The 25,776-nt window shown below is 38.9% G+C and overlaps 2 protein-coding genes across 5 annotated transcripts; one reads left to right on the forward strand and one right to left on the reverse strand.

The window, feature by feature from the left end:
- Positions 1-9,110: 9,110 nt before the first annotated feature.
- Positions 9,111-17,426, forward strand: nocta (nocturnin a). The gene is made up of 3 exons (XM_079630805.1): positions 9,111-9,716; positions 14,951-15,211; positions 15,463-17,426. The coding sequence occupies exons 1-3, from the start codon at positions 9,527-9,529 to the stop codon at positions 16,347-16,349; spliced, it is 1,338 nt and encodes a 445-aa protein (XP_079486931.1). The 5' UTR covers positions 9,111-9,526; the 3' UTR covers positions 16,350-17,426.
- An 862-nt stretch (positions 17,427-18,288) lies between these two features.
- On the reverse strand, positions 18,289-25,541 carry elf2a (E74-like factor 2a (ets domain transcription factor)). 4 transcript variants are annotated; one of them, XM_079630802.1, is made up of 9 exons: positions 25,207-25,541; positions 24,066-24,212; positions 23,131-23,326; positions 21,169-21,261; positions 20,929-21,024; positions 20,624-20,704; positions 20,351-20,543; positions 19,920-20,207; positions 18,289-19,807 (listed from the first exon to the last, which is right to left on the reverse strand). In XM_079630802.1, exons 2-9 carry the CDS (start codon positions 24,138-24,140, stop codon positions 19,264-19,266), a joined length of 1,566 nt encoding a protein of 521 aa, XP_079486928.1. In that variant the 5' UTR covers positions 24,141-24,212; positions 25,207-25,541; the 3' UTR covers positions 18,289-19,263. The 4 variants fall into 4 exon arrangements, with proteins under 4 accessions (XP_079486928.1, XP_079486927.1, XP_079486930.1 ...); XM_079630801.1 differs by having other exon boundaries at positions 20,624-20,707; positions 25,207-25,520; XM_079630804.1 differs by lacking the exons at positions 23,131-23,326; positions 24,066-24,212; positions 25,207-25,541 and adding an exon at positions 22,304-22,397.
- Positions 25,542-25,776: the final 235 nt, after the last annotated feature.

The raw sequence follows: 25,776 nt of genomic DNA on the forward strand, positions 1-25,776 counted from the left end.
TGCAAGGTGATTCTTGACTCTCGGCCACGAAGTTTCCGAAGTAGATCTTGGTATTCTGTAAAGGTTTTCAGAAGAGAGCTGATTAGTCCTGTTTGATTTTGAGATATGTCGTTTATGTAAGTAATGCAATGTTACCATCAAACACACTGCATTTGCTGCTGTTACTATGGCATTCTCTGGATGCCCATGAACATTTATTCATTACTAAACTTCACCGTCTATCCGCTGTGTTTTACACTTCGCTTATTTGTCATCAAGGTAACTTTACTGTCACTTGTGTATGTTTTCAAGCAATGCTATTTCCATTTCGTTCTTGTTTTTGGTCTCACCGTTGGACAAGCCTGTATTTTTCCAACGAAGTTTCAAATCCAAAAGACATTGTCCTTCGACCATCCTCTTCAGCGCTCTGTGTAAGCCTTCATTTGTTGCCATTAAAGCGTCAATTCTCCTCTCTGCCACTGATTTCACTTCGGGTGTTTCTGTAAGCAGTACGTTTTCAGTGTTAAAAAAAACTTTAGAACGCCCTTATTTCCATATCCTGTGCATAATAAATCAGTGACTTGTGCTCAAAAAGCAAACTCACGTCTCTCTCTGATGGACAGTGCTCTGTAAAAGCCGGTCAACTTGATCTGCATGGTGTCTGGGTCGATGAGCACTTTTTTCAGGCTTATGTCTTTATTATAAACACCCTTTTCACTGCAGTCCCGTAACGCAGCGATGAGTTTCTGCATGATGTCTTTTGCTTCTGCTTCAGTCAGACGACCTCCCTTACCTTTGATAAAGTCACACAAGGTTATGCTGGTACCTGGATGTTCCATAATTAACATGTTGTGAACTCCCATGTTAAACCAGTGGTATAACTCCAGGACATGGTCGCTGTGTTCCATTATCCGCATTAGCGCCGCCTCTCGACACGAAGGTTGGGTACGGCCAATCTAAAAGAAGAGATTGACAAAAGGTGAGTTGACTCCAAACCTCAAACCTCCTTACTAAAGAGTGAGGGCAATTCCAGGAGAAAACAACGAACTCTACATGTACTTTACAACTGATGCTTCAAGACTTTGATTGTCTATTTCAGTTTTATGAAGAATAAAATCTTTTCAACTTACGTTGCAATCAAACCGGCGCCGTTTGACGCGTTTGATGATCACCTAAAAAATAAAGAAAATATGTGCAAGCGTAAGTGAACTGATCCATTTTTGATTGTTTACATGATCATCTTTTTTAAAACATGTTTTGATCAAAACTGTAAACACTGATGTTTATGTCAGGACTGGAAAGACAGAAGGAAACAAGAGGCAGAAAGTTTGGTGTATCCAGGAAGAGCAACATACTTGTTTGCCATCAGATCTTCTAATTCCTTCATAGACAATGCCATGGGACTTCGATGCCTGTTTCTTTCCCAGTTTATAAAGAGAATTAAAGCTTCCTGAAAAACACAACAGCATGAGACTGAACTGCTTGTGACTAAACACACCTGTGCAGATCAGGCGAGGAACCAACCGGTGTGAAGATTACAAATTAAATCAGTGAACAGGCTGACATTGACACATATGAATAATTAGCAGGTTTAGCATTGAAGTTCATGTAAGAAAGATAACTTAGTCCAGTATCCAGGCGCTGTTTGACAGGCTTTTAGTGCCCGTGAGCTTCGGGTGAGTGTGAATGAAATGTTCAGCCGGCAAGGCTTTCAATCACATGCAAATAATGTGATCAGTGTCCCGTGAGTGTAACTCTACCTCTGCCTTAACATGTGATGTGAATGTAACAGAACTGCCACGACTGTAGCGCGCGATACTACGACATTTTAATCGTCCAGGATTCAAATATTGTGATATCGCACAGCCCCACGTGTCCCACTGTTATTTCTGCACACATTTGAGTTTTGATGTGTATTAATGTCCTCAGTTACCTGTCGTGTTGATCAGCGCTGGCACATCTGAAATGTTCTTTGCTGTGATTCCTGACTCTCTGTCATGAAGTTCGCGAATTTTGCGAACATTCCAAAGGTACTCCCGGTATCCTGTAAAGGTTTTCAGAAGAGAGCTGATTAGTCTGCACACATGTTAGTTTTGGTTAACTGATTTTGTTACCTGTCAGGAAGTTGTCCGCAGGCGCATATGTTGAGATGTTGCTGGGGTTTCTCTCAGGTGACACAGCAATGCTGGTCGATGGTTGAGCGTAATCCACCATTGGCTCTGTCTCAAGCGCATCAGTGGCTGGACTCGGCTCCTGTTCGGGTGTTTGAGGACGGTCCTGTGACAACACCTGGTGGTCACTGGTCGATGGTCGAGCACTGCTGCTATCCATTCCCTCAGGTAACGTTGCATGCATGATGTTTACTTTCTGCATGAAGCCTAAGGAAAAGTTCAAATAAAATCAGAAACATCAGGCTGTAGCGGACATGAATCAGAGTGGTAATAACTAGAGACTCACAAACAATAAGTGTAAGCTATTGTGATTGTCAAAACATTTGGTAGCCCAACTAAACACTATTGTATTAAGTTTAGTGACAGCATAGTGCAATAATTGGTATAGGCTACTGCTTTTATTATTGCTTGATACAAATTTGACCATTTCAGTTTAATTATTGTGGTTTTATTCCCATCTTGATTCAGTTTGGATGCGTGTTAGGTACAGTAGATACATGTTGATTTTCAGAAGTCCGCCAGTAATCGTGTCCCCCCCCAGCTAGCCAGCGGAAACGCACCGTTCGCGGCTGAGTGTCGGCTCACTCGCTGTGTACTGGCAGCGGCTCGCCGGAAGTGACCAGCTCTGGCCCAGTATGGCTGTGTGGAGCTGGCCCGATTGTGGTTGATAAATGGCGCATTAGGCACATTCAATTATAAAGATGCCACAATTGTCCCACTATCACGTGCAGGATCTTGCACCTATGAAGGGGTCAAGAGCTTCAACAAATAAATTCATGATTTAATATTAATGAGATTTTTATTTATGTAATGTTCTAATGTAATCTAGAAATGTCTTAAATAATGTTCTCCTAATAAAAGGCCTTAAAGGATTATTTCCTTTTCAAACGAAAATTAGTCCATGCAGGGTTTTTCCTGGCTCAAACCCAGGCGGAGGTGGTAAAGCGGCGACCATTTACTGATCGTATTTTAATAGTAAGATAGTTTGATTTTTAATTTAGGAAGGCTGTTATATATATTGTCAGTATTTGCATTGGTGGACCGTAGCAAGAAATGTTTTTTTTTTACATTGTAAAGATACATTCATTAAAGACCCACTCCGATTGAAAATCATGTTTTTCTAGGTGTTAACATGTTCTTGTGGCATTTTTCTGATGTTAGAGAACATATCTTGAGAAAAATAAGCTCAAAGTTGTATTTCTGAGTATTTCTACATTCAAATGACTGTGAATCAGTAGCAGACGCTAAAATGCCGTCTAAAATAGACTGGAGTTGTGACGTAGTAACTCCACTGGGCGGGGCTAGTTAGTTAAAAAAGTTAACTCTCTGTTAACTTAACTTCATCTGTGTTAAAGCGATGTAGATTATAATGTAATGTAATGCGTTTTACAGGGGCTTTTTTGAAGTTGTGTTTTGTGTTTAATTTTACTCAGCAGCAGGGTCAGATACACACACACAAGCCATTGCATGTCATTGTGAACAGAGCTCCGATAGTGGCGCTGAAATTGGAACACATACTGTAACAATAAGTCACTTTCACCGTCGAGTTTCGCCTGTCGCAGTCGTTTGTCCCCTCGTGTGTCAAGCCCATCACTCGTGAGAGAGTCAGTCAGTTTTTCAGATAGAGCGGTGACATTAGCATCATAATAATCCCAAAATTCCGAGCAATCCACTGATACTAAATATGTCAATATTGATCACTGTGGGAGGGATGAAATATCGAGACGAAGTCGAGCTGTTTTTTACCGCGACGTCTCGGAGTGAAATAATGATCGGTGATCAGAGCTCTCAGCAACGGGGAGAGGGAGGGTCGTCTCCGTGCCAACGGCTCCGCCCACAACGCAGAGGCGAATTGCTAATGAGCTACTGCCGCTCTGCTGAAGCGAAGTCCCAGAAAACAGCACAGGTTTTGAGATTTTGGCTAAAAATGGCATAATCATAATTTAAAGACCACTGGGAATGTTTAAAAATAGCTCAAAATATGATCGGAGTGGGACTTTAATAAAGAGCACTTTGAAAGTTCAAAATTAAGAGCTCAAACCCATGTTCATGCGTGCAAATTGAACAAAGGAAGTCTGTGCATTGACAACTCATGCGCTAGAGATGTGCAGATCAACTCTAACATCACTCGAATCCGCTGTTAAAAACACATCATCCACACGCCAACTGCTCAAACCCATGATAGTCTCTGATTCAGATATCTGCACCTGAACTGTTATGAAGTCAGTCACATTTTCAATCGTGATGGTATTCAGGAAAACAGCACTCTTGATCATGTGATGTTACTTAATTGCATATGTACTATGTAATATATTTCTCCTCGAGCGAGTCTCAACAGTGCAACTGTGTTACCGACAGTACATTAGGCAGGCCTGGGCTTTACATTATTATCAACCGCCACTTACATTAAATTAAATAAATCTGAATCATTCTTACGGTTTGGTGATTCCCTAGTTATATATATGGCCTGATTAAAACATATATATATACAGTGCCTTGCAAAAGTACTCGGCCCCCTTGAACTTTTCAACCTTTTTTCACATTTCAGGCTTCAAACAAGCGATAATATTGAAATGGAATGAATATCAGACCACTGCAAATCTACCAAGACCCGGCCGTCCCTCTAAACTTTCAGCTCATACAAGGAGAAGACTGATCAGAGATGCAGCCAAGAGGCCCATGATCACTCTGGATGAACTGCAGAAATCTACAGCTGAGGTGGGAGACTCTGTCCATAGGACAACAATCAGTCGTATACTGCACAAATCTGTCCTTTATGGAAGAGTAGCAAGAAGAAAGCCATTTCTTAAAGATATCCATAAAAAGTGTCGTTTAAAGTTTGCCACAAGCCACCTGGGAAACACACCAAACATGTGGAAGAAGGTGAAACCAAAATGGAACTTTTTGGCAACAATGCAAAACGTTATGTTTGGCGTAAAAGCAACACAGCTCATCACCCTGAACACACCATCCCCACTGTCAAACATGGTGGTGGCAGCATCATGGTTTGGGCCTGCTTTTCTTCAGCAGGGACAGGGAAGATGGTTAAATTGATGGGAAGATGGATGGAGCCAAATACAGGACCATTCTGGAAGAAAACCTGATGGAGTCTACAAAAGACCTGAGACTGGGACGGAGATTTGTCTTCCAACAAGACAATGATCCAAAACATAAAGCAAAATCTACAATGGAATGGTTCACAAATAAACATATCCAGGTGTTAGAATGGCCAAGTCAAAGTCCAGACCTGAATCCAATCGAGAATCTGTGGAAAGAACTGAAAACTGCCGTTCACAAACGCTCTCCATCCAACCTCACTGAGCTCGAGCTGTTTTGCAAGGAGGAATGGGCAAAAATTTCAGTCTCTCGATGTGCAAAACTGATAGAGACATATCCCAAGCGACTTACAGCTGTAATCGCAGCAAAAGGTGGCGCTACAAAGTATTAACTTAAGGGGGCCGAATAATTTTGCACGTCCAATTTTTCAGTTTTTTATTTGTTAAAAAAGTTTGAAATATCCAATAAATTTCGTTCCACTTCATGATTGTGTCCCACTTGTTGTTGATTCTTCACAAAAAAGTACAGTTTTATATCTTTATGTTTGAAGCCTGAAATGTGGCAAAAGGTCGAAAAGTTCAAGGGGGCCGAATACTTTCGCAAGGCACTGTATATATATATATATATATATATATATATATATATATACAGAGTATCTCACAAAAGTGAGTACACTCCTCACAGCAAACATTTTAGTATATCTACTCAAGGGACAATACTATTATAGTATTAAAATAATAGACAATAACATCAATGGAGTTTCTCCATGTAAAGTATTTAAGGAGTTTTACCTCGAGACTGGAGAAACCATAGTTAGAGTCCAGCAATGATCAGAGCCAGAAGGATGTACAGAGAAGATTCTGAAAACACAGGAGAAATAATCAGAGAATATGATCACATTGAGCTAATTATATTAGAGTTATATCTCTGTGTTGGTTACAAATGTCTCTACTCAAAACAACACTTTCTCCATCTCAACCTGTTTTCTCTTTCCTGAAATTATGCATGTATGGGAACTAGTATTTCTTTCTTTTTTGTTAAACCTTTGTGCTGTAAAGTGTACATAACAGTTCAAAATGTTGACGTCAGTAAGATTTTTTGGTCCCACTTTATATTAAGTGGCTTTAAGTACTATGTACTTACATCGAAAAATAAGTACAATGTAGGCTACTTATTGTGTTCATGTTTTATTGTAAAAAACTTTTGCTGCTATTGCGGTGTGGTATGGTCAAGTTTAAGGGTGGGTTAAGGTATAAGGGAAGGGTCAACAGTGTAATTACAAATGTAATTACATTAATTACAGCTGTAATTACATGCAGGTATTTTAAAAATATAAGAACAATGTAAAAACATGTATGTACACAATAAGTCCATTGTATCAAATTAGTCATTTCAATGTAAGTACATAGTACTTAAAGCCACTTAATATAAAGTGGGACCCATTTTTTTAATGAAATAAATATTTTTATTCAACAATGATCGATACATTAAATTGATCAAAAGTGATCCAAAACATTTTTTTTTACTTCATATAAATGCTGTTCTTTCAACTTTATTCATCAAATAATTCGGCATAAAATGTATCATGATTTCCACAAAAAATATGAAACTGTTTTCAACATTGATAATAATAAGAAATGTTTCCTGAGCAGCAAATCAGCATATTAAAATGAATTATCATCATGAGTAATGATGCCGAAAATTCAGCTTTGATCACATGAATAAATTACAGTTTACTATGACATAAAAAAACAGATAGCCCATGTTAAATTGTAATATTACAGTTTTTACTGTATTTTTGATCAAATAAATGCAGAAAATAATTAAAAATCCCACAGACCCCACACTTTTGAACAGCAGGCTAGTGTACAATAGTACATTTACTATAGGCTAATTATGGTAGTTTGGTAAAAGGCACTGACTAATGACAGGCGGGTTCAGCGCACAAATCAGAAAATATTTAACGTTAGTGCAAACGTATTCAGATTTAGCATATTAATGATGCATTCAACTCATAAATCATGACACACTGCTCTAGCACAGGAAAGTGCTACAAGTTCAAGTGCAGGCTTTTAAAATTAAAGGCTTTTAAAATTTTGCTTTTAAAAAGTATTGGTATCGATACCGACGATATCGATACCGAAATGTGCAGTCTTGCCCACCAACACCAACCCGAATCACCCACTGACTGACATTACTAACTTACTCAAGGACCTTGACAGAAATGTAGTGGAGTAAAACAGTACAATATTGGTCTTTCAGTAGCCTACGTTATGTAGTGAAGTTAAAGTAAATATTTCCAGAAAAAAATAATACTCAAGTAAAGTACAGATACTCAAAAAGTGTACTTCTCAAGTAAATGTACTTTGTTACTGTCCACCTCTGATTTTCACATTAGTATTAATGTTGTTACCTGTCGTGTTCTCCAGTCCAGATGGATCTGTCAGGCTGCAGGTGTCGTTTCTGTCAAATAAGCTGGCCGATCGTTTAATGCAATATAACAGATCCATGTCGCTTCGATACTGCGTGTGTAAACTATATTTCACCGTGTCTATAAACTGCGTGTGTAAACTATATTTCACCGTGTCTATAAACTGCGTGTTTGCTCTACAAATGAGTAGTTTTTTTTTTTTTTTTTTTTTTTTTTTTTATATTAGACATTAGACATAACAAACATCAAAAAACACACTAACATGACAACGAAACTTGTCTATAGAGTATGGACGCTCCCCGTCTGTGACGTCATGAACTGAACTGGCGCGCCTGTGACGTCACTCGATGACCCGCGAAGCTGCTATGATTCGAAATGGCTCAAGATGGCGCTGTGAACGGCATGTGATTTTGCAAGCTGAGAAACAATATCGGGTATTTCCCCACAAATGAAGATACAGTTTTCGTAAAGTTGCTAACTAATATTTTTACTGGTTGCTGCATTTGATTATATAGAATTTAGAGCGGTGCGAACAGTTCAATTACCAAAGCAGGTGTTTGCTACACAGTTCGAAAAAATGACAGAGGATGCTAATCTTGGCGCAGAGATGGAGGTAGAGATTGTAAAAGAGAAGAGAAACTTCAACGATACCCACTCGTATGCGCGCGGGAAGTCATTTTTGACAGGGGGTGCTGGCGGCGGCGGCGGGGTGGGGATACTGACACACAATCAAAGACAGTACAGTTTATTGTTTATTCCCCGTGCTATACAGTTCTGCAGGCTGGGGCGTTTGTTTATAAAACAGGGTGGGTCGTTAGGCAGCTTAGGGGGGTTCGGGGGCATGCTCCCCCGAGAAATTTTGGATTTCTCGGACCTACATATGTGCATTTTAAGGTGTTTGAAGGCCAACAAATTGGAATACAATAGAAGCAAATAATGAATAAAAATACGTTTATTTGTATTATGTACAAACTTTTGTTTCGTCATGTTTTCATAGCTCAATAGCGTTTCGGTGTGCTCAGATGTGCGCGCGCTTGCAGTCGCTAGGAAACATGCACAGACGCGCGCGGACATGGATTTCTGTCGCACAGGAATGTTTATTTTAAAACAACCACAAGTAGATTAAGTGTTCACAAACCCCATAACGGCCAAAAAAAAAAAATCCCTAAAGTGCCACAAAGTAACAGACTATGCAAATCTGTCTTATCCGAGGGACATTCTTAAACGCTTACGATCCTTTATATAAATCTGGGCCTGCATGGCGGCAGGAAAAATATATTATATGACAAGAAGAAAATCATGTAACCAAATATGGAATGTGCGGTTGGAAGACCGTACAATGTGCGTCAATGATGACGATATATTCTAATTTGATTACGTCTTAGCACTTTCGACTCTGATTGGCGGGAGAAGTTTTAAGTCCCTCCTATTGTCCGGCTTTTACTTCAGAAAAAGCACGGGGTGTCCTTTTGACAGTAGGGCTAAACCATTCATTGGTGTGTAGGTGAATGTCGTGTTATAACATCTTGCTATTTTGTATCTTTCCTTAAATGAGTCTGAGATTTGTTTCAAATGGTGAACTCTTAAATAGCACTGATATTTTATATATAGAATGCCTCAATACATTATGTGATTTTATTAGTAAATGAAGACTCAATCTTCTAATCTCCCCTATCAAAATATAGTTCACGTGTCACCCTGGAATATGACGACACTACTACCGGCATCTTTTCCATACAGCGAAAAGAGATGTCAAAGTAATGTCCAAAATGTATTTTACAAGTGTTATATAGTTTAGTTAACTTATTTCTTCCGTATCCATACCATCATTTGCTAGAGTGAATCGGTTTAAACCGAGGTTCGAGGGACTGTCAACCTAAGAATAATAATGCATCCCGCCCGGCGCTGTTCATCGCTGCTTCATCGAGACCTGGCCGCAGTCTGTCTGTCATCACTGGGGACACATCCAAAGAAATCCGGTCCACTGAAGGAAAGCAGCCTTCCGAGCTCACGACTCTGTGTTTATCCTTCTCCTACCAGGTCCAACTGCTCACCCGTTCTTCTCGGTTCTTCACAAGGTAATTTAATTTAAGATTCAATCATATATTCCTTTGCTAAGACTGTGGTTGTGTTTCACAACTCATGCTCATATGACGCACACAAGTCTGTCTTGGTTCAGTGTGAGAGTAGGCTATGATAATCTTAGGAGACACACACTTAAATTTAAAGAATGTAACTTTGTGATTATCATATAGCGTGGCCATATGACTCATGTACAGTAATGGGTGTGATGACTTGTCACATAACGTTACATCCTGAGGTGTGGAAATACACTGCAGTTTCCTATAACAAATCCCTAATAACCGTGTTGATTGATTTAGTTTATAAAGGCATTTTATGATTTTTACTCAGATGCATTTAAATAGTGTGCTTTTAGTTTTTAACAGTCGTATTTAGCTTCATTCTTTATTTCAGCTTTAGTTTGAGTGATTTTAGTATAACTTAAACTTATTTCAGTTCGTTAACAACTATGCCAGTGCAACATTTATAGTTTCCATTGAAGTTTGTTTAATTTTATATTTTATGTATTTTATTTTATATCTAATATTTCGATTTTATTTTAGCTGTATTACCTGAAAATTATTTTTAGAAAAGTTTTTGGTTTTAAGAAAATTTGATATATAAATTTGTTTTAATAGTATTATTTTAGTTTTTCTTAACATTGTTTGTTGAGTTTGGTGTTCTGTACTTGGATCTATTCCAGAGTGCTTTCAAGGTAACTTGATAGTCCTGCTAAAGGTCAGTAAACAGTGCAGCGTAAACAGTCCCCAAGCCAAGGGTTCGATCCCCTTAAACAGGGTTTCCTTGCTTATCTGAGTGAGATATGCTCTCTTGACTTGCGTTACATTTATCAAACTCTGCATAATTTGTGCAGTTTTCTTATAGCATTAAACAGTAATGAGACAATGTTAATGAATGTCTGTGTTTAGCTTATGAAAAGATGGATGGTGACAAGCACATACTGTAAACCAAAAGTTGTTGTTAACCAGCAAACAGAAAAGTGATTTTAGCTCTGTGTGAACAAAGCCCCCTGCAGGACCGCTCTTGTGTAAGGGATTTGACCTGGTTTAGGAAAAGGTCTGGGAACAGTGATGTTATGTAATTTGAACTGAATAAGCAAGTAAAAACAGCTCCAGTAATTCTGGGAGTATTAACACTAACAATGAGGTATAGTATTTCATTTCAGCTTTATTGTCAATTCTTCACATGTTCCAGACATACAAAGCAATCGCAATTACGTTTCCCTCCATCCCACGGTGAAGACAAAAAACATGTATTTAAAACTAGACTAAAGTTAAAAAACTAACGGCCTGGTGACTGAGGGAAAAGAGTTCAGCATCCAGTATTTGATATTACATTGTACAATTTGGATTTAGAATGGTATTTTCCCCAGCAAATATATGCACCATAGAATCCAAGGCAAGGATGTAAGCAAATATTCAATATTGGCATGGCCCAAAGGTAAAATAAAAAAATCAGCTGCTGAAAAATCCATGATTATTGATTACTAGACAAAATATTGGGGTGTGTGTTTCTCCCAATGTCTATGTTGATTACGGCCCTGGTCCAAGGTGAAGCTTCTCTGTAAATGTCATTTCAATAATGACAACTGGAATAGTTTTAGCATGTTATTGAATACGGGGCTCGGGGGGCCCTAGAATCGTCTTCACCTTTCGCACCGCTAGCGATGTAAGCATAAGCCTTTGCCGTAAGCATGTAAGATATGCTGCTGCTGCATAAAAATAGACATAAATCCTGTAGCAGGTGGAGCTGGGGGAGGTGGAGGGTTTCAGATGAACTGGTACAGCAGGTACTGGTACTAGCGTACAGCAAACAGTGAACCAGACTATTTAAATGTTAAGCATTGGCTGCAGGATCAGCAAGAGCCAATCATCTTGTGTTATTATGTGGTAATGATGTGATTGATGTGAACTAGATATTTAGGCATAGTTTTTAGGTTATAGTTGGTGTGCTGTGAATTATCTTCATACCTAATGAAATTGTCAGCGTTTCTGTTAAACAGAGAATAGTTTTATATTTGGTCCTAATTCTCATATGCAATAGTTTTACCAAGCGTAATGTTACATCACACTACACATACAGGTCACGACTCATATACAGAAGGCAAATATGAAGTCTTGCTTCATGATTTTACATAATGAGTCAAAATAAGTGATAAATGTCAGAGCTTGCATGGGGAGAGAGCTCAGCGATGTGTAGAATGAGCATCAGTTACGTAATGAGGATTTATAATCTCTTCTTGTGCTTCCAAATCAACTGTATATTTTTTCTCTGGTTTAGGTGATCTAAAGCATGACCTAATAACGAATTTAACTTTATTGTAAAATGTCAGTGAAAAATGGTGACCTTATTATATTTCAGACAAATGAGCCACACGGTCTTTCTCAATCCATAGATTAAGTCAGGCCTGAACGGTTCTCTTTACTCACGTGCATGGCTGTGTGCACATGTATGCGCAGGCATGCATCGGGTCCCTCTCGTGATTTTCAAATGAGTCATTGTTCAGAATGAATGCTAAGGGGAAGCACAGACACACTGGTTAATTCAGGAACCCCTTTGTGTAGTTACACACACGCAGATACACACACGGTCACATCCACAGCCCCCAGAATCTTCACATACGAAAGCGAACGATCTCAAAGGGTGGATGCTAGTGTTCTCTCTGTCTAAACTTGTATTATTCACTGACCCACTGATCGGATACTGGATTAGTCCTGGACTCCCACAAATTCAAAGTGAAGAAGATTGTGCCTTTAGTTCACCTGCATCGGAGACATTCAGTGGAAAAGGAAAAATAAGAGGTAGTTTTAAAAGAAATGCATGTTTCTAAGTGTTTTAGACTAATGTAAGTCCTAAATGTTTGAGAAAGTGACTGTACGGACATTAGTCATTGATTTAGTTACAGTTTATGTGTCTAGAGATGGTGAGTTTTAAATTAGACAAGATTACAAATCAGATTGTTTAATGCTGATACAATAGATTAATGTGACCTACAAATTAAAAATGTAATTTGTTGCTTTAAATTATGGGTGCTGTGTGGTTTAAACGATTACTAAGCAATGACCAACCTCACCCATGAACAGCCCTTGACCAGTATTCAGTACTTGACTATTCCATTAATAAATGGAAAATCTTTATGTGTCACATATAAATAATACCAAGATTATGCTTTTCCGATATGACGAAGACATAAACAACCACATAAATATAAATAGAGAGACACTGGAAGTATGTATTTTTCTTGTGAAGGTAAAGGAGGAGACAGAGGTGGAACAGGAGGAATCAGATGAGATGAATCAATCGAAAACAGTATTTAAATTAACATAATTACACTAAGTGTAGTTAAGTATATACGTACACTATAAATGTAAGTGCACTAATGTTCAAACATTTGGGGTCAGTAGTGTTTTTTTATGTTTATTAATGAAGTCTGTTATGCTCACCAAGTCTGCATTTATTTAATCAAAAATACAGTAAATCAGTAATATTGTGGAATTCTGTTACCATTTAAAATAACAGTTTGCTATTTTAATAGATCGATAGATAGATAGATTTTCCTGTGATTTTTGTAACATAATAAGTCTTTACTGTCACTTTTGATACATTTATTGTATCCCCGATGCGATGAGTAAACGTATACATTTTTTTTTTAAACGTTTGAATGGTAGTGTAAATATTAGAGATTCTACTGTGTTTTTGGTGGTTGCCAAGACAATGGCAAATGTGAACAATGCTATGCTGTTGTTGCTAAGGTGTTCTAAGTGTTTTTTAGTATGGCTGTGCAGTTGCTAGAGTATTCTGGGTGTTTGCTAAGTGGTTGTTAACTGGTCTAAGTCAAACGAGAACCTTTTTATTCTCTGCTAGATAAAAAAAAATGATGTCTTGAGTTGCTTATTAAAGTAATAGAAAACCTACATGATTTGAGGTATCAGACATGCGTGTTAATATGCACCAAGGGATGAATTAATAAAAGGTTTATTGGGAACACTTTATTTTACAGTCATTGTTACATACTGTATGTTACATAAGTTATGCATAATTACATGCTAACCCTAAACCAAACCAAACCCTAATCCTTACCCTATAGTAAGTACAAGTAGTTACTTAATATTAGTCCGTACTTAAATATATAATTACAGTGTGACACCTTATAAAGTGTAACCAGTTTATTATATATATGAGCAACAGTAATTGTGATTCTCGTGCAAACAGTGAGCACTAATAAAGATAGCTTTTTCTTGTCCATCGGTCAGTGTTCCCTATAGCACAGTTTGTTCTCGGTATAGTGTCTGCGAGTGAGGCTGAGTTGTCATGACAGACCGTAGACAGCAGGTAACCCATTGTCCATTAATAAGATGAATAATTTACAGAACTCTCTGTAACTAGCATCCAATCTTTCCATTGAGGTTTGATTTGCTAATGAGGTTATTGAAATATTGTCTATACAGAGATAGCATACAAGCCAACAAACATGCACAAACTGCAAGAATGTTAATAGGTGATTCGTAACTAGTTAAACCTCTTTAGAAAACTAAAAACAAGCCCAGACAGAGGCAGACAGTCACAGGCATCTCTCTAGTTCCCAAAAGAATCAACCATGCAATCTTTTCCACATTTAAACAATTCTCTGCGAGGGAGCAAATAACCAAATAATCCAATTTTGTTCAAGCTGTATGAAGTGTGCATATTTTGTTGTCATGCGGCATATTATATAGGACATACTGTATTTAAGACAAGCCCAGGTAATACACAATATGAACAAGAACAGACAGTACTCAGGCCTAATGTATCTGCACTTTAAATAACTACCATGTGCTGTCATCATGCCACTGTTTATATTGTCATACAGAGTGCTTTACACTGTTGCTATTTATATCTTCAGTGGCTCCTGTTTGGTTTTAGTGTCTTCTTTCACATACTGTCTAAAAGTGAGTGACGGCAGTTTCTGCATTGTAACATGCCAAGTAATCTAAAACTATTTTGTAACTATTTTGCATATGTATTTTACATGCAGCATTTATGTCCTCATATTATTTGTGCTGTTTGTAAAATTTATTTGACTTTTAAAGTGAACTGCAAAACAACTAAAAATGATTTAAAAACATGAAAAAACTATTTATTTAGTCCAATTTAAGCACCTATAATATACCTATATGTTATTATGAATCTGTAAAGTTTTCCAAAAAGTGTTCATGCCAGAGTGTGTGTAACATGTTGTGTGTGTGTGCAGTGTGTCAGATGGGCAGTGGCAGCAGCAGTAGACTCTTCAGCACTCTGGCCCAGACTTTGAGCAGCGCTGCATTGTCAGACCCACATGTGGATCCTGACGACTATGAGTATGAGCAGGCCGACCCAGACGCGCTGTTGCGCGAGTGTGAGGAGGTTTTGAGGAACCGGCCCCCTCGACTGCACCGAGACTTTGCTATGACCAGAGCCGGCTCACTGCAGAACGCACCCCTCCGCATCATGCAGTGGAACATCTTAGCACAAGGTACAGAGTCTGTGCTTATGTCTTGTATTTGATTCCTCTTTGACAGCCAAAAATCATTTATTTTATAATTATAATTATTATATATTTTTTCACAATTCCTGAGGAAACCCTAGTACATTCTTGCGGCCCCAGTTTAAAAAAAATATTTATATTAATCTAGGACTTAACACACTTCACCTTTAACTGCAATGCTACCATATGATGCTCAAAAGGTGACGTAAACATTCTTCATTTTTCTTGTGTGTCTGTAGCTCTGGGTGAGGGCAAGGACGGTTTTGTGCGCTGTCCGATGGAGGCGTTGAACTGGTCTGAGCGGAAGTATCTGATACTGGAAGAGATCCTTACCTACAGGCCGGATGTGCTGTGCCTGCAGGAGGTGGACCACTACTTCGACACTTTCCAGCCTGTGCTCGCCAGCTTGGGCTACCAGAGCAGCTTCTGCCCCAAGCCGCGCTCTCCCTGCCTGGACGTTCACAATAACAACGGCCCCGACGGATGCGCTCTGTTCTTCAACCGCCGTCGCTTCCAGCTGCTCCACACCACTCACCTCAGGCTCTCCGCCATGATGCTCAAAACCAACCAGGTGGCCGTCGTGGTGACGCTTCGCTGCCGGCTCACAGGTCGAGTCTTCTGCGTGGCAGTGACGCACCTGAAAGCGCGGAGCGGCTGGGAGGCGTTTCGTGGTGCACAGGGGGCTCATCTCCTCCAGCAACTGCGCGACATAACCGCACAGTCATACCCAGAGATGGATCAGGAAAACCGGACTAGGGTTGGGGCAAGTGAAGAGGGTATTCCGTTAGTGGTATGTGGGGATTTTAACGCGGAGCCGAGCGAGGAAGTGTACAGGCGCTTTATGACTTCTCCGCTGGGGCTAGACAGCGCTTACAAGTGTCTGAGTGAGGACGGGACCACGGAGCCGCCCTACACCAGCTGGAAGATCCGGCCCAGCGGAGAGAGCTGCTCCACATTGGACTACATTTGGTACTCGGAAAGAGCGTTCCAGGTGGACGCTGTGCTCAGGATACCGAGTGAAGAGCAGATCGGGCCGGACCGGCTTCCGTCGTACCATTACCCCTCTGATCACCTGTCACTGGTGTGTGACCTCAGCTTCAGTCAGCAGCCTCATAGGCTCATGTAGCTGTCAATCATTAGTGCTCTCCAATAGGGATCTATTGTCTGAATGTGAGAATGCATTATTTGTATTATTGCTCAGAATGTAAATTATCTTATTCACATAAACTTTATTTTTACCTACTTATGTAGGTCTTAATGCACCCCTGTGCACATTATTTTCCTTAGAGATTAATTATTATCATGCTCTTGTTTGTTATACAGAGGTTGTGCAATATACTGTAATTTATTAAGTGCTAAAAGGATGATCTCAGGAAGACTCACATTCTCAATTAAAAGGTTCTAGAAGTGAAAGAACGTTTATATTTATATTGACTGTACTTTTTTTCTTTTAGTAGCGCTTTAATCATCAATATGTTTGCCACTGACCAATAATACAAAACATAACATTGTACTTAAATTGTGTGGTGTCTCATTCTTTAATGATCAGCTAAACTGAACTGGTTTGGGAAATCTAGATCAGTCCTCAAGACACTTTGCAGACTGAAAAACTAAACTTTTATTCAACTTGTATAATGTCAAACCATTTTACCATATCTGATATTAATACAATCGTTGTGTCTAATGTCAGCTTTACAAAACTTTTGTCTTTCTTTTGAGTTTTGATATCGTTATTGATATTCACACTACTGTTGAACTGACTCGTATATATTTTAACATTGTAATACTTCTACAACTACTTCACGCTGCCTTTTAAATCTGTCCTTGCATAAGTGAAAACTTTTATGATCCGGATCCAAAGATTGTCATCCTTTAAAGCCAACTTATTCTGGCCCGAATCCCTCAGAGCCAATTACTGGAAATACAGAGCAAGCCTTTGTTCAAAGTTAACAACTTAGTAAAGTGCTCTACAGTAATCCCTGTACATGCCACAGACTAAAGTCTCTACAGTTAGAGCATCTAAAATCATACAGTATATTTAGGGAAAGTTTGATATTATTTTGGTTGTGTATTATGGTTTCATAATTGACAGATATTGAACTGAAATTACTAAGATCAAACTTTATGCCTACACTTTGACCAATGAATCTCCATCCTTTTTCCATGTCAATTGTGATTTCTGAATAAAGTTTTTATTTATTTATCATTTGATCAAGATCACATTCAGAGAGTAATTTCTAACTGAAGAAATACTTTAGAACTGTCCATTCTTAATAATATACAGTACTGTGCAAAAGTCTTAGAAACGTTAGTATTTTCACTCCAAAAATGTTTTTAAGACCGTTGTTTATATCTTTTGCTGTAGTGTCACAGGGAAATATCAGTTTACATTTCCAAATTCCTTTTGCCATTAATTGTAATAATCCACACGGAGATCTGATCTCACCATCTTCAAGTCTCTCTCAAGAACTGTGGCAAAGTCTCCATGACACTTTAAACCTTCCTGCAAATCTCCCTGTAAAATATGCATAAGTGTGCCAATCAATGGGTGGTCACACCAAATATTGATTTGATTTAGCTAATAAGTTAATTGATAAAATCTATTTATGGCATTATTTTTGAAAGCCTCCTCACTTTACAGCATTTTTACACAAGTGCCTGAAACTTCTTCTCACAGGACTGTAGCTTTGCAGGAAGGTTTTTTCAAGCATCTTGGAGATGTTGTCGCAGTTCTTCTGGATTTAGTCCGTCTCAGTTTTTTCTGTTTCTTCATGGAAATCCCAGACAAACTCAATGATGGTGAGAAAAGATCTCCATGTGGAGCAGGCTGTATATGCCAGCTGTCAGACTCCTCAAAAAATCTCACTGGATTATTACAATTAATGGCTAAATAAATGTTTTGAAATGTAAACTGATATTTTCTACAGCAAAAGATAAAAATAACCATATTTAAAACCTTTTTGTGTGTGTGTGTGTGTGAAAATACTAACGTGCCTAAGACTTTTGCATAGTACTGTATGCATGTATGTATGTATGTTGTATGTACACACACATATGTTTATATATAAATATATATATTATTCCATTTTTATTTACTTAAAATTCCTTGATATTATCAGATTTTCCATGACTGTGGAACCCTGTGAGGACTAATGAACAAAAACACCTTTTACACATTAATTAATGACAGAAAGAAAAAGATCATTTGAACCAGCTGTTTGCATATTTCTCTATATTTAAATCTACTTGGATACATTTTTGGGGTAAGAATACAACAAAATATATGCTTCATATATTGAATATTCAATATACTGTATCAGACATTCTTTCCCTTTTTTTGTACACATGAAAAACAAAACATAAAAAGCAGTGGAAACCACAAAGCGATAAATGCACAGAAAGGAAATTATTTTAAAAACTCTGAGATAACAGGAAAAAAAAAAAAGATTGAAATGTCCTTCAGAAAACAGTTTTCTTTAAACTGTACAAAAAAAAACTTCCTGGTACAAAATATAAAAAATAAATCATATTTACACAAAGCACAATCAATTACTTTTAGTAATGACTTAGGAGGAAAAAGCTGATCTAAGGCTGCTTGTTTTATTTATCATTAACTACCGCAAAGGTACATCTATGCACAGATTCTTTTATGCTCCAAATTACCAGGTGATCAAAACGAGCATCTTGGCTGTTTCTCTTCACCCTTGACTTACTCTCAAACTTTAGCACCAAGTGAGGTTCGTTCCTACAGCATTACAGCACAGATGGTCGGCTATAACGAAGCATGATTTGAAAAGATTATTATAAGAAAAAGAAAAGAAAAAAGGCCTTCCAGAATCTAATCCAGATTTGAGGCTACACATGGTGGTTCTAGTGTAGGGAGTGAACAAGCGTCTGATCTGTAGTGCTGGTTTCATCTGTTTCACAGAAGACAGCCAGTCTTTACGTCACTCATTTCATTTACGTCACTCATTTCATTTGTATCTGTGTCACAAGTGTTGATGTCGGTTCCTGTGAGTGCAGTGACATTTGATGTTTGCTCAGCTCTGTGTGGTCGTGGGGTTTGTCTGTGTGCTCGGCGTGTTCCCTGCAGCACTGTTAACTGTCTGGTCCACGGAAACCTCAGGAGATTCAACCTTGATAATAGTCACATCCTGTAAAGACATTGCTGGCTGTACGTTCGGCACCATGGTCACCCCTGGCTGCGAGGTCACCACGTTTACAGGAGCTGTGGAGGTGGATGTGGTGATGTGTGAGGGGACGGCGAGCTTCAAGACTTGGGTGTTGCTGGTAGGCACGGTGACGGGGGAGAACGTGCTCAGAGTGATGGGAGTGCCGGGTTTTCCGGGCATGGTGGGAAGGGTGATGAGCTGCAAGGTGATTCTTTCACCGCTTTGCCCCTGAGCAGGCACTAGCGTTGGCACGGCCTGAAGAACCATTTTGCCAGAGCTGTTACCCCCAGTGATAGAGTTGGGCAAGGAGAGGATGGATGAGCGGACAGAGGGTGAGTTAACAGTTACTGTTGAGAATTTCTGACCCTGTGTCGTCATGAGAACAGGAACCTGCATGGCCAGCCTCATTGTCCTGGAAACAAACAACAAAAAAAGCATTGTGATAGGTGCGGTTGTAAGCAGTAAGCTGTGAAATCGTTTCTTCAAGTTCATAGGGCCCTACTATTAGCATTTTGATACCATACCCAGGGGCTGTTGCTATGTTTTCTGGTGACTGTTGGACGGTCATAAAGGCATCTTGTCCTGAGGATAGATTGATGATTTTAGATACAGCAGCAGAGGGAGAGACTGGCGTCCCTTTGCCTTTTGGATTGCTGCGATTGGAGGCGGCTGGGGTTTCTCTCTTTCCCTCGTCAATGCTGTCGTCCATATTGTCATCATCTATGAAAACAATGTCTTTGGGCATCTCCTTAAACTGGTACACAAGTCGTTGGCCTTCCACTTTTGATAAAATGCCCCGTTGGTAGTAATACCTACACACACACACACACACACACACACACACACACACACACACACACAAAAACAAAATAAAATCAAGACAAGACTGCTGGAACATTTCCTGTTCACTGGTAACATCGATTAAATAAATCTAAAACAACAGACAAAACATTACCGAAGCGCTCTCCCCATTGTCTCATAGTTCATGTCAGGTTTATTCTTATGTCTGCCCCATAATTTAGACACCGCTTTGGAGTCCACAAGCTTGAATATGCCCTTCTCCTTCTGAGTCCACTTGATGTACTTTGGACAGGTTTCCTTGTCCTGCAGAAGGTCCAACAGGAACTCCCACAGGTAAGTAGTTGAGCCTGTAAGACTCAGACTTAAAATTTGTGGCACCAGGAAAAAATATATTCCCTTGCGTATTTAAATAAACAGAAACACTCACCCTTGCTGTCTTTTGATTTCCTCTTATAGACCAGATCCAGAGAACCATCACAGCAATTTCGTGGAGTTCTAGGTTTTCGTCCTGCTGGTGAAGATCACACAAAACAAATGAATCTCTTCTAGAAAATTACAGTTTTCAATTGTAATTAATTGAGCTGAAAGTGCACTTTACGCACTGGTGCAGTTTAACACTTCAAATGCAATGTACCGGTACTAGAATATGCAGCAATAAACAAAAACTTGCATTAATTTCCCAACGTTGCTATAGTCAATTGTCTAAAGGGGTAATAGCAAACTGTGGTTCACCTCTCTTCTTCTTCTTCAGTAAATCTGCCTCCTGCAGGACAACAGATTCCATTTCCTCAGTTCTCACTTCCACCTCCATCTCAGACAGAAGCTCCTCTGCAGAGAGCAAGAGATCTACCATTATTGTTACTCTTCATACAAATGTGATTTACAGATGTGTTAAGTTGTAGTAATTTGTAACATTTAAGAACAAATAAGACATGAGGTACATGTTACCGTGCACATGCTTTAATCACACACCTGTACTGCGATCCCCCTGCATGCTGGCTGGTGAATCCATGTGGAGCAGAGCTTCAGCTGCCTCGATAGTTTTATCATGCACTGAGACCTCCACTAAGAAAGAGGAAAAAAGCTTTCTGTTTTCCAAGTTTGCCAATAAAAAAAAAAGAAGCAGATTCTGATACAAACAAACAAATAAATGCCATACATACCATCATTTAACATGTTCTAAACAATACAAAAGCCTTTTAGAATTTATGGTTGCAGTGTAAAAACAGATGCTGCCTACAGGGCCAAAAACTAATACAGAAGATTGAGCTTGTTTTTGATTAAAAGAGCATTCCTTGTTCATAAATATTCTCATGTACATAAACTCATAAAATTGGCGGTAAAGGCAAAATATATTAGCATTTCGATGTGTTCATTGGCTACACTGCAGCTTACGAATCAATCAATGCTAAGCGCTGAATGGCCAGGCGTCCTGTCACTCAACGCCTATACACTTCCGCCCTAAACTTCAAAAACAAGCGTTTTTTTTTTTTATCAAATGTGATATTTCACTTAGCGAAAGTCTTTAAATAGCTCTATACATCACAGAAAATAAGTCGAAGCGTTATTTTTTTTATAAAACCACACGGTTGCTACGTTGTATGCAACAATATCAAGCAAATCTCATAAAAACAAAAGCTGTCAATTCAGATTTCTTGCATGTCGCTTTTAATGACCAAAAAGCATTACCGCACCCGTTATACTTTAAAAATATCCCGCAACAAAACTGTTTATTATCGTCAGCGTTAATCTACAATCAAAACAATAAAGAACAGAACCGTTAGCTGATTTAAACAATCAGATCGTACAAATATTAAACTGCTACTAATAAAACATTTTTAGCTCCATGCTTTACCACAAAACCCTATTAAACAGTACATCATGTTATAAACAATATATCAGATAACGTGGCCAAGACGCAAAAAAGAAAACAAAAGCACTTCCTGGTTTCTGACAACCACCATCAATCCTCTAGAATAAATCATAACTCCAACCGACTTTAAACAAACAGTAATAAATACACACAACACCAATGCCACATATTACTCAACGAACACAAAATAAAAGTGTCGCTAAAACAAAATAGCAAGAAATTATTTAATATTACTTGGCGCACGGGATAACGACAGCTCTTCACTTCCTGGTTGTCAAGCGATTTTGCATCCTTCAGTTTAGCAGTGCAACGATCATTACCTAAAATCACGTGATACACTATTGTGATGAGTTATGTATTTTTTTTTTTAAAATTAGTATTATTATTGTCTATAAGCTTTGCAGAGTAAATCGAACTGGTGTTCAGATACATTGTGAAACGCATCTTATAGCCGACTAGTCTTACCAGCTGCTGCAGACTTCTTGACATAAAAATTACTAATAATATCTGCACCATGTATCTCTTCGTCTCCGGTCACAAAGACTACACTGCCTTTCTACTCCCTTTGTGCTTTTCAAAAAAAGGTCAATACTACATTGGGCAGCTAATATTGTATTTCGTATCCCTGAGCACAGAAAATATATAATAAAATCATTATTAAATCCGCTCAATATTTGTGCAATCGATATACCCTTTAAAAAAAAATCCTACACAAATTATTCTTTGAAGCAAAAGCTTTGTTTGTTTTTTCTTCTCATTTGTGTCTTTTATAACTTCCACCAAACCACCACAAGATGTCTCTCTTTAGCTGTTCCTGCTGTTAAAAGAAAACTGGAAAAAGCTTAGACGACTAAAAAACAATAGGCACGTTTGGAGATCATTCTAAAATTACCAGTCCATGCAATCGTAGTTTTCTGGGTTTTCAGAATTAGGTCTATTGTTCAGTTAGGCAAAAAACAAGACCACCTTTTGACTACCTCAGATTGGTCTTCCAAGCAGATATATAACAGTTTCCTTCCATGGAAATATGATCCTCTATGAACTGTGGAATTATTGCTCACCTGCTCCCATCTCCTGCAACTCAGTCTCCACAACTTGTTCCTCAGCCACATCCTGCACCAGGTAGGTATTCTGATCGTCATAGACTAGCACCTGTGCAGCATAGCACTGCTCCAAATCGGCACTATTCACCTGCTCCACTATCACTGCAGGACAGTGCTTTTCTCCATCAGACTCCACTCCATCAGGACAAACCTCCTGGAAAAGAAACGTCAACAATAAACACCTTGAGTGGCTTTAAAATGCCTAAGTTTATTGTGCATTTTAGTTCACGCTTTAAGCCAGAGACACACCAGGCCGACTTGTAAGCCGACTTGTGTTCCCCACCGTTGGCACTAGTCGGACACAGTCTGTTTTTTTTTTTTTTTGGGCCGATTCAGACTGTAGAAATCGGTGTCGGGCCATCAGTGAGAGAGAGAGAGAGAGATCTCTGATTGGCTGTTCAGTTTAGTGAATGAGTCAGTGCACGAGAATAATAGCAAAACAGCGAGCAAAGAAGTCAAGACGGTATAGACAGAAGGCTGTTGTAATTTTACATTATCTCACCTGAGTGTTCCTGGGCGAATATTTTAATAATAACATGAGATAGAAATAAAGAAAGTGATCAGCACGATTAATATTCAAAACGGTGAGCACGCGCTGCTTTGTTTACGGTTTGTGTATCTGCAGCCTGCAGTTCAGGGCCTATTTCCCTTTTTGAATGACGAATATAAACAAATATATCAGCAGAAATAGACATATCTCCTTTACACGCAGGCGCAGAACACATGCGCTAGCTGACAGTCAGCTGTAGTCCTTTCGGTGTGTTCAACTGCAGCTTTTTTGCCCCAATGCAAGACGACAACACAGTCGGCATTCATCTGCGCTAGTTCTTTGGCGTCAGTTTGGTGTGCCCCTACCTTAAGTTGCAATTCTAATATGAGTGTGTAGACTTCACCTGTTGTGCTTCCTCATCTCCAGTGACATACTCCAATATATTCCCTCCTCCATCTACTATCACCACAGAGGTCATGACTCATTCCTCTGTGTCAGAACCGAACTTATCCACTGTGCCTCTGCTGATGACCTTGGGTGATGTCACAGCCTGAGAAAAGAAAACAGCATTTATGAAATTAAAATGTACAAAACTCCCAAAGGCATTTGCCCTTTACAATCATGTGATAACTTTGGTTATTAAGCCATGTCCGGCTATCATCTCATGCCTTTTCAGCTGGCATGGGAAAAAACCCTTAATATTCTTACAAAGATCACGAGCAGAGCTTTAGGCTTAAAAAAAAAAAACACACATGCAGAAGCAAAGCAAGAAAACGGAAGAGGCCTGTATCCTGTTGGCAAAACTGATCTCAGCCCAGTCATATTCACTGTTTAAGTTTTGTTTGTTTTTAGAGTAGAAAAAACCCTAAGGTCATGCCCATTGTATGCCCCCTTTGCTTATCCAACATAAAACATGACTAAGACACTAAAGAACTAAGATGATTACTAACTATGAATGACCAAAGTTACTTCAGCAAACCCTCACCTTACACAAAAGTGAAAATGTAATGTTAATCTGGCTCTTCGTGAGGTTTCAGTCAATATGAACTGTTTTTAAAATGCATCAATAAGAATCAAGCAAAACTGCCAAATAGGCAGAATCGACAATAGAAAAAATCCTGCTTAGTCAACGGCTTAATTTTGCTCGTCTGTGTTAACCTTTATCATAGTTTTCCATCAAGCATGACAACATGTCAACTCTGAGTGTCTGACACTAGACTGATAGACACTGACAGACTAAATGCGCGCCAGGGGGGCTGCTATTATTGGCGTTAAAACAGCGCTTCCATTCTCCATATTGTATCAACTGATTTATCAACAAGGAGGAGCCAACATGTAAATAAAAACCGTTTAAAGAAAAAACAATACAAACAAATCATGTACTTTTACAAAAACTATCTAACACGAATAATTAGATCGGTAAACAAACAGCTTGCTGTATAAACAGCCACACTAAAACAAACTACCAACCTTCCGATGAAGTCTAAACGAATTAACTTTAACCTCTAATGTATGTATAGATGAAAAAATATGAAATTTCTCACCGTTTGTGGCGATTTCTTGTCGTTTGGTGAACCTCAAGACAGTCGAATACACCCTGTCATAAGGTTAGCATGCTAACCATGCTAATGACAGATTGACTGGCTGCTGTTAAAGCTGGTCAACTTGCGCGAACTGCTCGCTGATAAAGCGCACGCATGCAGGCGACAGACAAATGTCTATTTAGTCGATGTAAAATACAAAAGTATGAGTTTTGGCAGGCTGCGTTAGTGTAGTAGGTAATGTTTTGCGTAGCTGGTTTCGGGCCTCCCGTTAGCAGGATCTGACTGACGAACTGCGCACTGTGCGCAGCAACCGTAAGTGACGTCACATACACCCTTGTCAGGTGGCGCGCGCGCTTAAATTATAATAAACAAATAGTGACCATGACACAAGTTAACTATACAAATACAATCACACCAAATAATATCTCAATAATATTTTTAAGTCAGTGTGCAAATGTTTCAGGGGGAGGCAACAGCAGATGATACAAATACAATAATGTTGGCCAGTACAGACTTGTCGTTTGAATCTTGTTATAGGCTAATGTTTCAAAAAATGCAGCTCACCATTAC

This window comes from Phoxinus phoxinus (assembly GCF_949152265.1).
Source record: "Phoxinus phoxinus genome assembly, chromosome: 12".
Classification (NCBI taxonomy): domain Eukaryota; kingdom Metazoa; phylum Chordata; class Actinopteri; order Cypriniformes; family Leuciscidae; genus Phoxinus; species Phoxinus phoxinus.